We start from the raw sequence: 12817 nt of genomic DNA, 5'->3' as shown, positions 1-12817 counted from the left end.
TTTTAACAGTAGCCTACTTAAGTATTTTACTCATACTGAATATAGGCTCAGAGATGCACTAGTCAGAGACATGCCAGTGAAACAAGAAAGAGTTGATTTGTGAGAACAGCAATCACGTTTATTTTCTAAATCCAAAATAAAACTGAACACCTCAACAACAAAAAAAATCATTAACTCCTTCAAAAATGTCTCTTTAGTATAATGGATAAATACAATAATGTTAAGTATTTTTTTTACTATTATTATTATTTTTCTTAATTTGTTTATTGAACTTCTATAATAATAACAGGATAAGAATACTGGAGAACAGTCAGAAAATAACATTAGGTGAAATTAAAAAGTCAAAGCCTTCTTGCACTGGATGAGCTGGTTTCGGCCTCATTGCCGTTGCTGAGGAACTCACATTCATGTAAAGTAGCGTTGTTGACAGGATTGGGTGAGTAAGGGCAAAACACACAAGATATTGAACTTTTAGTGCCCTGTAGTTCTTTTGTAGCAGATATAAACTGCTGCAGAAACAGCTAGGTGCCATGCAAAATGTAATGTGTAACTGCAACACTCATTACTAATGTAGCGCAGAAAAGAGTACAGATGATAAAAAATCTAGTGAAGTAGATAGAAAAGTTGCCAATATCTTTGATACTCAGTAAAATGACAGAGTATCAAAAAGATACTCAAGTACAGTAATTAATTGCATTACACCTCTGGAATGCAAGACTGCATTCAGAGGTAGAGAAGCTTTTGTCTGCTCGTAAATAGAGTCAGAAGTTGCAGATTGTTATAGAATGCTGATGGTAAAATGTACTTGGAACTCTGAATGTAAAATGTAACCACAACACTGCCGGCAACACCTCTTCTTTCCTTTTGTTATCGTTCATTTCCTCTTATCACTGCAATGCTGCACTGCAAGGCGGTGCATTTGTGCGTGATGATGCTGAGAAGTTTCAGTGCACAAAGTGAAGAAAAAAAGACTAACTGTTTCGGATATGTAAACATCCGAAACAGTGACAATTACTCACATCCTAAATAACCTTTTTTTCAGCTTTTAAAAACTCTACACATAAACGTTGGATAATGTGTTTGTTTTCTTTGTTTCTTCTTTTTATATAAAGTTTGGTTTTGTGGGAATAATGTTCATTTCATGATAGTTTTGCCAGTTTTCTTCTTCAACTCACTGTTTTTATTACATTAAGAACAAAGGAAGGCAACATAAGGCAACACTTCATTTTTCTCCATTGTAAAATGCATGCAAAGATCAACCATTTGACTCCCCTGTCAAATGTTTAGCTGCTTTCCTCAGTCCTCCATAGTGTTAAATTGTGACGCAGGTAGGGAACAGCCCCCACCCCCTCACCCCGTCTGACCTGTGCATCTGTTGGTGAAAGCTCTGCAGTCATATTCCCCTGTTTTCACGTGCTCGGAGCAGCAGTGCAGAAATGCTCGAGCAGATGATCATAGCAATGTCTGTTCTCCTGACCCTCTTCCATGCCGAACTTACTGAATCCTCCTCAAGCTGCTATCATGAGCAAGGTTTGAGATTTTCTGTTGCTTCTTTTAATTCAGTTATGCAGCTGATTTGTTGATGTGGTGTGCAGCATATCCTTGTGGATGCAGAATATTTATCAAAGACAGAGTTGTACAAATTAAATTAATATTACAAAATTAAACTTTGCATTAATTAAACAAATCAATAGACAAAAAAGAGGGGCACAAACAGTAGAAGTATGCGGTGCACCACATCCTCAATCTCTAACTTTCTCTTTCAAAATCAAAATGTGCATATATGCTTTTATCTTTCAGCCGAAATAAAAAGAGTGGATGAAAATGCAACAGCATTTGTGTCCTGTCCAGCACTTGCAGTGCATAAAAAACCATCTATCACTCTATACAAGGGAAATACAAAGCTGCACTCAACAAACCTGAGTGATGTGGACAGTAATAAAACATGGCAGCGTTTTCAGGTGTACATACAAAACTCCTCAGTCTCATATAAGATTTTAAGGACTGAAGCCAATGACACAGGACTCTACAACTGCGTAATCGACACGCACATCAGGACAAAGGATTCACTAACTATGTTGCTCATTAAAGGTAAAGCAATTACTTCATTTTAATTCCAGTTTATGATTTGGTTAGTGAATAGTCATTGGACTCTTCCCCTGCTTAAACAGTTTTAACCAACCTATGATAGTCTACTGGTCTTATTTGGTCCCCCAAACTGCAGATCTTTTTAAACCAGTGAAGACACGCAGGATCACTGTAGCCTTGCCACCTTTTCACTTGATTAGTTAAAAACCAATACAGAATATGAGACAAAAGATATTTTAAAATATTTGATTGAAACAGCACTTTTACAGTAAAAAGTGTAAATATATGTTTTATTTAGTATTGTTTATATTATTTATATGATTTCAGACGGTCTGCTGCCCATAGAATCAACTGTAACTTGTCCCACTGATCAGATACTGCCACTTATTGTTGGCTGTGTGGTCATCATTGTATATAATCTGTTCGTCACTGTCTTTGGCTGTTACCTCAAAGTAAGTATCCATATCTGCAACCACACATTTACACACACATGCAGCTCTTTGCAGTAATATAAATTCATAACCTACCTAATATGCATTCAAATTGTATATCTGGAATCACACAAATTCAAAGTTTAAAAGTTTCATGTGCTAGCACTGTGAAATTGCTGATATGGTGTTTTTTTTTTTCAGTATAAACTCAAGAACACAGAGCCAGCTGAGAATCCCTACATAAACACAAGACCAAGAGGATTCAGACGACGCTAATGAGCTCAGCATCCAGCAAATATCAGCAGCGTTGCAATATGTCAGTCTTCCACTGGCTGTTACATTAGTACCTCCTATCAGCTGAGCAGTACTGCCCAGAGAGTGTATTAAACAGATCTACTAATTGTTCTTGTATCTATTGCTGTTGTATATTCTGTATATATACAGTGTATGTATGTATGTACACTGGGGGTCAAAGGTTTGGAATAATTAGGAATTTTTATGTTTTTGAAAGTGTCTTACGTTCAACAAGTCTGCATTTATTTGATGAGTAAAAATAAAGTAAAATGGTAATATTGTGACATATTATTATGTTTTCCATTCTAATATATTTTAAAATGTAAAAAATATAATTCCAAATATGTTTATTTGGTGCTGAAAGAAAACCATTTTTTATTGGTAAGTTATTTGTTATTTTTTAAAGAAATTAATAATAAAGCAAGGATGCATTACAAATCTTAGATGTTTAATTATTCTAATGTTAGAAAAATATTTTTATTTCAAATAAATGCTGTTCTTTAGCACCTTCTAATAATCAAAGAACCCTGAAGAAAATGTATGACTGTTTTCAACTGCTGGATACTTCAGCTGCTTTCAACACTGATCATAAGAAAAAGATATGTTTCTTAAGCAGCAAATTGCCATATTAGAATGATTTTGATCCCCAGTGGGTGTGTATTTACACTGAAACACTATGATGCTCTGACTTTAAATGAAACCTGCTCATTGTTGCAAACATCTTTGATTCTGGCATTTCTTCAGTGTGACTTGTGTGGGATTTGAAATGATGATTTAGAGAAAAATACAGTCTATTTAATTTTACAGAGTCAAGCTAATCCAGATCATTTTGCATAAGACAATGAATGCATGATCTGTTAGGCTACAACAATATTACAGCTATAGAAGATCCCACCTCAGATTTTCTGCATCTGCAATTACAGTGTTGTCTTTATTATGCTTTATATGCTACATGAAAATCTGCAGCCCACTGTAAACACTGTAAATATACTATTATATCAGTTTAATTTGTTAGCAACAGAGAGAAATTAAAGGAAAAAAGAGGAGGGTGGTGGGTGGCAAGACAGTAACCATTGTTCTCCAAAATGTCATGCAGGAATGCAAATTATAGTTTCACAGAACAGCATGTACAGTATGTACACAATAAATGCATTATAGCTATCAAAAGCTTTAAATTGTAATATAAGAAAATAGTAGGTAAAAGCACCTAATATAAAGTATGGCCAAGGGAATGGAAAAAAAAGTTTTGATACGATTAATAAAATTCAGATTAAACCTAAAAATATTTGATCATCCTTTCATTTAATTTCTTTTCAGAAATCTTCACTTTCCAACACGATATGACGCAATACTGAACAAGTGATGAGCAGATATGTTGAAAAATTGCAAATGCAAGAAAAAAAAAAAAATTTCCGAAGTGCTGAATCCACTTTCAAGTGTATCTGATTTTAATATTTTCCCCAAATTCAGAGTCAAATAAGCTCTTGACCACTGGCATTTGTGATAGTTAAACCACACCCTTAACCAAATTTTCCTGTTCCACTGCTATTGTACTGTTTTTGCTCGAGTCTCATTCTGCTCATTCGATTTTTTTTTTCCCCTTGATTACACATATTGTGCAAATTGGCTTCATTACTTGCAGAATTTTGAGCACTTTTACGGGCATTTGCAGTCAGCTTGAGGTTTCCTGCTACGTCACAAGCTTTCCAGAACTCACTCAGTATAAAGAGCCAGGGGGGATACCTCCACAGTTATTACATGACACAATGATTATCACACTTATTAGAATCTTTATATATATCCCACTGGGATTGGGTAAGTACCTGCTGAGCTTCAAATGTTTGTTGCTTTTCAAGCACAGATAGTCTAGATGGTAACAGCTTTACTCCTGTGTGGCAAGACAGCTTGAATCCTAAAGTACATTTTATTAATAATTACTCTTTTTTATGAAGAATTGATCTATTATCTTTTGTTCTATGACAGTTAAGATGTTTCTTTTAATATGCAGTAAAAGTGAAGGGAAGTGGGTTCAACTTTGACCTAAATGTACAACTTCCAACATCCGGATCCTTATTTTCAGACAGAATTCTGAAGCTCTTTTGGAACATTATTTATATGTGCATATTATATTAGTATATGGAATATTTGTTTAATGTAAACCTTAAAGTAGCATAGGCTACTTTTGTCAGAAATGTTCATTCTAGGTTAAAACTTTTCTGTACTTGAAATATGAATGTTATTATGTTAAATTATCACCCACCCACACACACACACAAAAGAATAAAAAAGAAAGTAGTGAGTATTTGGGTAACATCTGATGATCTTTTGTTTTGTTTCCAGCTCTGCGTGTGTCTCAGCCATATCGTGTGGTTGGGAACGAGGGAGAAGTCCCCCTCCGCTGCTCCTTCAGTTCAAAGTTAAAGCCTGAGGAAATGCAGGTATCTCTTTACAAAGGTTTGCACGGCCGTGAGAGGATCTGCAGCGCTTATGTCAACCTCTCTGAGCCCTACTTCACAACAGATGGCACAGTTAATTGCAGAGGGAATATTAGCTCTGGAAGAGTGGACATGATCATCGCTGGACTGCGAGGGAACGACACAGACTTCTATCGCTGTGAGATCGAGATTCTCTTCCCACCTCCATATCTCAGAACGATTGGAAATGGCACTATTGTTTACATACAAGGTAAGCGATAGTCTTGTTTTCAGTCTCTTGCATGTGGTTTCCCCACAGTTTCACCTTTTTTGTACACAGTTGTTCATGTATAGATCTATAACAATTTTTTGTATTAATACTGCTAATGATAATTTTTGAAATAAAAAAAAACAAGCAATGCTATTTAAAAGTAGGCATAAGGTAATCACCTATGAAAATGAAATACTGTATGTTAACATACATTTTATCCCAGTATGTTTACAATTTGTTTTAATAGCAAATTTGATTTAGTGTTCATGAAACTTAGCAGTTGTTCATTGTTAAAGCTCTAGAGGGAGCCAGAATTATAAAAGAGTGAACAAGGAAATGTTGTGGCCACCTGAAGTCATGTAGGTGGAAATGGGGCCTCCCCGGCACATTCAACTTTACAGCACTGTGTGCTCTACATTTTGATATTACCAGTGGAAACTTTGACTTTACGCGAGAATGATGTTTTCTTTGAAAATGTAGATTTCTTTATGACGCAAGTGTGCTAATGTAAGCTCTTAAAAAGCTAAAAACACTCATCAAAGATGAGAAGGGAAGCAGTAACAGACCGCCAGCTTCCTGTTGTCAAAAAAAGGAAGTCTCATCCACTAAATTTTGATCATTGTTAAAAATTAAAATGAAATAAATAAAGAAATGATTCACATAAGCCAAGATTTCAGTGAAAGTTATTCTGGGTGGGCGTAGGGTGCCATCCATAGTGCAACTTTAGTAATAACTAATGTCCTATCTTCTTTCATAGAAACCCCAAACTGCCCCACTGCATCCACCCAGAGCCAGATTCAGAGCCAGAGGCAGATTTCAGAGTGGGAAAATGTCAAAAACAATGTAGGCCCACTTCCCCTGCTATATGCCATCCTAATCATCACTTCCTGCAGTTTTATTCTACAGGTAAGAAATCTGTCTATTCTAATGATTTTCTTTAACAGACTGGCCTGCTGAAAAGATAAGCATGGCATGTTGAGTTTTGTGTTGACAAGCTGTATAGACATTTCTGAATATTTACTCAAGTTTAGACTTTGACAATAATGTGAACAAATGTCACTCAGATTTCATTTATCTCTGTTGCACAGATGATCGCTTGCAAATGGAGGGCCTCTGTATCCACGACACCTATGCTTTCACAAAAAGAAAGCTATATGAAATTCTAAGGGGGTAATATCTCCGTTTGCATGTACTCACATGCATTCTTACCTGCATGTACTTGCATGTCATTTTCTTCTGCATGTATTTACATGTTAAATTAACCTGCATGTATTGTCATGTACTCAAAGTATTTTCCAATTACATGTACTCACATGAATTCTCACTTGCATGTATTAACATGTATTTACATAACATTTGACCACTGTCTTTGTTATTTCATTCTTTGAATTTTATCAGAATTAAATAAAAATGTTTTACATTTAACGCTTGTGCTGTTCTGAAAATATATTACCTAATTTTGTGTCCCTATCAAAAACGACCAGACTTTTCAAAATTGCTTGTAAATCTCCCATTATTATCACCAAATATTAGATTCAATATTTTTGTTAACTTGTTTTCATTCATTTAGCACATATTTTTGAAGTTTTTTTTTTTTTTTTTTTTTTTTTTTTGGAACGGCCTGATCTCAGTTTTAAGTGAACATTGCCAGAATCATAAACAAATAATGCTTTTTTTTTTTTTTTTTTTTTTACTGTCAAAAAATGGAGGTGCATAAGCTCAGATCAGTTATTTTTGACTGAGAACACCACGTGTAACAAGGTCAAAAAAGTACAAAAATGATCATTATCATCAAAATTTAATTATTTATTTATTTTTTGGTTGTTATACCCTGTGTGAGCAAAGTCAGTAAGTTTTAGTCCAATGTGTTAACATTAACTTTTTCAGGAAAAAGAAAATCCTCTCTGGGTCAAAATGTCAGGAACTCAGCATGATGGTTAAAATATTTGATCAACTGATTCTTCAAGGTTAAATAATGGGAATAAATAAAGAATTATTCTAACGATTCCAACTTTAAAGGGACAGATTTTTTTTGTGGATATGACTCTGTACACCTCATTATATACTACACACCCCTGATGTCTTAATTGATATTTTACACCTTAAATGTAACTTTGAAACCAACTAAATTAATGTAACAAAAAAGAAAGAAAAAGAAAAACCTAAAATTACCTGGTTGCACTATTGCACATCCTGTTATAATGGGGCATGTTACTCTGTTTGGAATTACCAATCACATTCTTACTAAAAAAGTAATTATCATTTAGTCACTTTATGACATTACATGACCCTTATACAAAAAGACTGGCTGCTGTATTAAAGATGCTTCAATCTAATTTTACTTAACGGGTATGCAACTAGGTTAGTCTTGTAATGTATTTGTTTGTTACTTGTATTGGAAAATTATCTGATGATTTATATTGGATTATTTTTTACATCACCAAAACCTGCAATGACCCTCCTCTCGTAACAAAGTGGATGGAGTCAAATAATGCACCAGATCGTAATGACTTTTTATCAGTAAAAACAAGTCGAATGAGTCAAATGTCATCCATCAGTATCAATCTTTCCTATCACCAAGACACAAAGAAGAAAAAATGTGACAAAGGCATCACAAATGTTTTTCAATTTTGTGAACCTCAGCTATCCATCACAAAAACAGGACATGAATCTAGCTGACAAACTTGCTGTGCTTTCATATTTGTGATGCTTTAACAGGATGTGGAACTGAAAATAGCTTGGTTTACATTATATACGTCTGAATCACAAACAACTGTTGCCACAACTAGGACAGGTTAATTGCAATTTGCCTAATTGGTAGTGAAGAAAATAAGACCTGTTTAAATCATGTGTCTATATTCTGGCTCATGTAAAACCACCTATACACAGTTTTACATAGCTGAACATTTGATCATAACTACTGTGAACAAAATGAGAATATATGATTTTTTTTTTTTTCTTTTTATTCTTATGAAACTAAACTGCATATGAAAGTAAGTGGATCAGAATGACTTTATTGCTCATTTAGTAGGATATGGGTTTTTCCTAACATGGTTGTACATCAAACATTTTCCTTTCAACAACTTCATATTACAAGAAAGCTGCCCACTCACTTCCTCACTGACAGACAGATGTCTCAGCTGGGACACCTTAAGAAAAAAGGTAACAACTCAAATAATACCACACATTATGATTCAATTCACAATAATGAATTGCATAACAAGTGTGTAAAATGTTGCAGTCCTCTCTTATCGCTTAATCGACATCTCACATCACACTGAGCGACAAATGTGTCTGTGGGTGATATTAATCACCTAGCCCACATACTTCCTGTGTTTTCTCACTCCAGCAAAAACAAACTGAAGAGCTTCAGCCACCATCACACTGTCAAACGGACAAGGATACGTTAACATGCCTGACAGGTTCACTCTGCTCATTCTCAGCTTTTCTTTCATACTTCACAATGGTAAGAGACTAACTTTTTTAAAGCTGTTGTTGGTTACTGTTCTGTGTACATTCATGTTAAACATGCTGATTAAAACAGCTGAGACTAATTTAGACCAGTTTAAACTCCTAGCAGGTCTGGTCTTGGCACAGGTTTTAGATGGGCAATAATGTTTTTTTACTGGCACAGTCTAGTTTAAGTGCTTATTGTTGTGTGTAGTATTCCATCACTAAAAGTCAGCAGTAAAACATCAGCATATTAAAATAAAATGATGCATAATCAGTATATATGTCTTGATTGCCAAAACCAGATTAAACAAGTTGTCATATGCCTGTATTCATTCTGAGTAACCAGATTAAACAAGTTGTCATATGCCTGTATTCATTCTGAGTCAATATTCATTTATACCGGCATGTTTAAATGAAGTCAGTTCTGGGTGATATTAGATACAGACATTCAACAGTTTGTCACCTTGGTGTGTACAATTTGAAATGACAAGAATTGATGACAATTACATGAAAAGTTGATTCAAATACTGTTCGAAACTACTAAATGCATCATAACAAGTAGCAAAAGCATTTCCAGAACAGAATATCAGGAAAGAAATGTGCATGTCTTATGTTTATTTAGATTAAGCTGATTATACATTTCAATAATATGTATATATTCAGGAATAGTCCGATAGCTGTGGAGCATGTACATGTTATTTTCAGAATAAAGACTTAAACAGAATATTTAACTATAAAATTGTGTGCATATAAACATGATCGTCAAACTGTTTTCTCAAAGTAAATTCAAATATACAACATTTGGTCTATAAGTTAACTTAACTGAATTTCTTTTTTGTTACCTCAGTTTGTAGTTGGAGCGTGAGTGAACCTCTCAACCACACATTGAATGATGATGGCTCAGCCAGTGTCACATGCATGTTCTATGGAGAAGAAAGGTTTGAGTTGGAAGCTAAGTTGAAAATGAATGATATGGTTGTTTGTGAGGTTGATGAAGGAGGACAAGAAAATAACCAGTGTGAATGGAAGTTTAAGGACAATAAATTCACGTTCACCTTAAAGAAACCTGAGAACCTCCACAGTAATACATTTTCCTGTGAGATATCCAAAATAAAACCATATCCAGTCAAAACTGAACAAGGACCGAAAATTAAGCTTTTCCGAGGTAAGTTCACTCTATGTGATTAACACAGTACTGTACATCAGTTAATCAGTTTTCAAAATCAATAACATTTATAAAAAAAATTTTTTTTAGGTTGCAATAACCCTTTTGCTCCAACGGAGACCAGCTGTCCAATAACTAACCAAACACTTGACCAGGATCACACACCTGTAGAAAGGCCCGAACTTGAAGACAGATATACCCTACTAATCTGTGGTCTGGTCATAGTGGTGGGAATGCTGTCTCTCTACAGCATTATTCTTACTGCAGTCTACATCAGATTGAGGGTAAAACTTATCATCTTAAAATAAAACTTTTTATTTTATGTTTGTGTTGTTTTATAGTGTCTTTACCACTGAATATCTGTATATATATATATATATATATATATATATATATATATATATATATATATACACATATACACACATACATATACATATATATATATATATATATATATATATAATATATTATATATATAGGTATGGTGTGAGGATGTGCTATACTGTGAATACTGCAGTCACAGCGCTGTTATGATGCACAACAAAATGAGTATATTCACACTACAGCACTACCTCAAGGACCTTTCTTTTATTATAAAGCAATCACCACTAACAGAACGCTACTAAGCAACAATCAATCACCATCTAAGACCAGAAATATATTTTATGATTAATATTTTTAATGCTATTTTTATGCCGTTTTTTTTTTTTTGTCTTTCGTGTGCAAGCATAATTTTTTTGGTCTGTTGTTTATTGGAGTTCAATAAAACTGTCAACTTAGTATCTTTAAAAGCATTTTAAAGGAATAGTTCACCCAAAAATGAAAATTTTCACCCTCAGGCCATCTAAGATATAAATGAGTTTGTTTCTTCATTAGAACAGATTTAGAGCAATTAGGCATTACATCACTTGCTCACCACTGTATCTACTGCAGTGAATGGGTGCCGTCAGAATGAGAGTCCAAACAAATGATAAAAACATCACAATAATCCACACGACTCCAGTCCATCAATTAACGAATGTCTTGTGAAGTGAGAAGCTGCGTGTTTGTAAGAAACAAATCCATCATGAAGACATTTTAACTTCAAACAGTTGGCTACAAATCCTCCATCCATATTATTGTGTTCTCCAGTGAAAAACTTGTCTTGTCTGAATCAGGAGAGAAATATACACAACTCAAGCAATGCTTACAAGCAAAGTTATTATGGATTATTTCATCCAGTAAAATGCTTTAATGATGAATTTGTTAATAAACACACAGATTCACAAGACATTACTTGTTAAGCTGGAGTTGTTTGGATTATTTGTGGATTATTATGATGTTTTTATAAGATGTTTGAACTCTCATTCTGACGGCACCCATTCACTTCAGGGGATCCATTGGTGAGCAAGTAATGTAATGCTAAATTTCTCCAAATCTATACTTATGAAAAAACAAACTCATTTAACAACACTTGGATGGCCTGACGGTCAGTACATTTTACCTTTCCTTTAATTCTTCCATTTCTGGATAAAACTGAATGGAATCACAGTGCAATATAGCCATCAAATATTTGTTATAAGCTTACATTTATATCCTGCTGCTGAGCTGTTATGCATTTATATATTGTGTTTTCATCTTCCTCTCCAGGTCACAAATCTCGAATCTTCTGACACTCTGATCTACATGCCAATGCAGGTAAAGGATTTCCTGTTGTGCCAGCCCTTTATGTGTGCCAGTAATGCAATATGTCTGTGGTTTCTGTTGAACCAGCACTTCAAACACAAATTCTTTTACTGTTTCAGAAGAATGTAAAACGGCGTGATCTAGAAAACACTGAATATGTGGACATGCGTGAAGTGCAGAAACGGGAAGGATCCCGCAGAGATATGAACCACAACTCTCATCTTGCTACTGTCAGAGCCAATTTCTAATGGCATCAGTGAGCTCATGCTTTAACTGTTCTAGGACGTACTGCTTGTTATACTTAAGCTACACTAAAGAAATTCACAGGATAAAACGAATGCCTTTCTACCAAACAAAACAGATTTTTCTGAATGCCTGAATCTGCATATTGCTCCTGCACCTTGTTCAAATGCTCAAATAACAGTCTTGATGTTCTGTTGCAGCTGGTTTCATTTGGTGGCTTGTACAACCTAATGCTGAACTGTAGCTATGCCAAGCTAAATGTATATAAAATCTCTAGTTTGGGCATTTTTTTTAATTATTATTTTGATCCCATGGACCAATAATCTATGATAATATCAGTTTTGTTCACTGACCCCCTCCCCCCAATAAACTTTTTTCTAACCATAAACAGGCTATAATACAGAGACTATATTGAATGATGAACTAAACTTGCTGATTATTTGGTGACGTAATAAAGAAAAATACAGGAAGATGAGATCTCACAAATGTGGTATATACACCTAGATGTGCACGGCTTAGCTATATTGTCTATTTATTAAGGAAATGATTAACAACCCGGTTCCATGTACTTTTGCGTCCATTAATTGTTAGTTTTTTAACCCAGAAATGAAATAGCCTACAAAAAATGCAGTTTTTCTTTAATGGTTCAAACACTGATGAATAGAATAAGCATTACTTTCATTATTCAAAATTAGTATTTCATTAAAAATCATAAAAATTATAGGCTACAAAGCTTGTTTTTAATGTACACAAATGCTAAATTTAATTTCTAGCTTTTTTTAGCGTCTTT

The 12817-nt window shown here is 34.3% G+C and overlaps 2 protein-coding genes across 3 annotated transcripts; both read left to right on the top strand.

Annotated features, from left to right (window-relative positions):
* Positions 1-4515: 4515 nt before the first annotated feature.
* LOC109063503 (T-cell-specific surface glycoprotein CD28-like) lies at positions 4516-6923 on the top strand. The gene is made up of 4 exons (XM_019080565.2): positions 4516-4628; positions 5154-5498; positions 6256-6404; positions 6587-6923. Exons 1-4 carry the CDS (start codon positions 4580-4582, stop codon positions 6662-6664), a joined length of 621 nt encoding a protein of 206 aa, XP_018936110.1. The 5' UTR covers positions 4516-4579; the 3' UTR covers positions 6665-6923.
* A 1903-nt stretch (positions 6924-8826) lies between these two features.
* Positions 8827-12497, top strand: si:ch211-67e16.3. 2 transcript variants are annotated; one of them, XM_042763424.1, is made up of 5 exons: positions 8827-8964; positions 9799-10116; positions 10207-10400; positions 11749-11796; positions 11907-12497. In XM_042763424.1, exons 1-5 carry the CDS (start codon positions 8910-8912, stop codon positions 12030-12032), a joined length of 741 nt encoding a protein of 246 aa, XP_042619358.1. In that variant the 5' UTR covers positions 8827-8909; the 3' UTR covers positions 12033-12497. The 2 variants fall into 2 exon arrangements, with proteins under 2 accessions (XP_042619358.1, XP_042619357.1); XM_042763423.1 differs by having other exon boundaries at positions 11904-12497.
* The last annotated feature ends 320 nt before the right edge of the window (positions 12498-12817 follow it).

This window comes from Cyprinus carpio, chromosome A9, assembly GCF_018340385.1.
Source record: "Cyprinus carpio isolate SPL01 chromosome A9, ASM1834038v1, whole genome shotgun sequence".
NCBI classification, from domain to species: Eukaryota; Metazoa; Chordata; class Actinopteri; order Cypriniformes; family Cyprinidae; genus Cyprinus; species Cyprinus carpio.
Note: the sequence above shows the minus strand (reverse complement) of the source record. Positions and strands in the feature narration are given on the sequence as shown.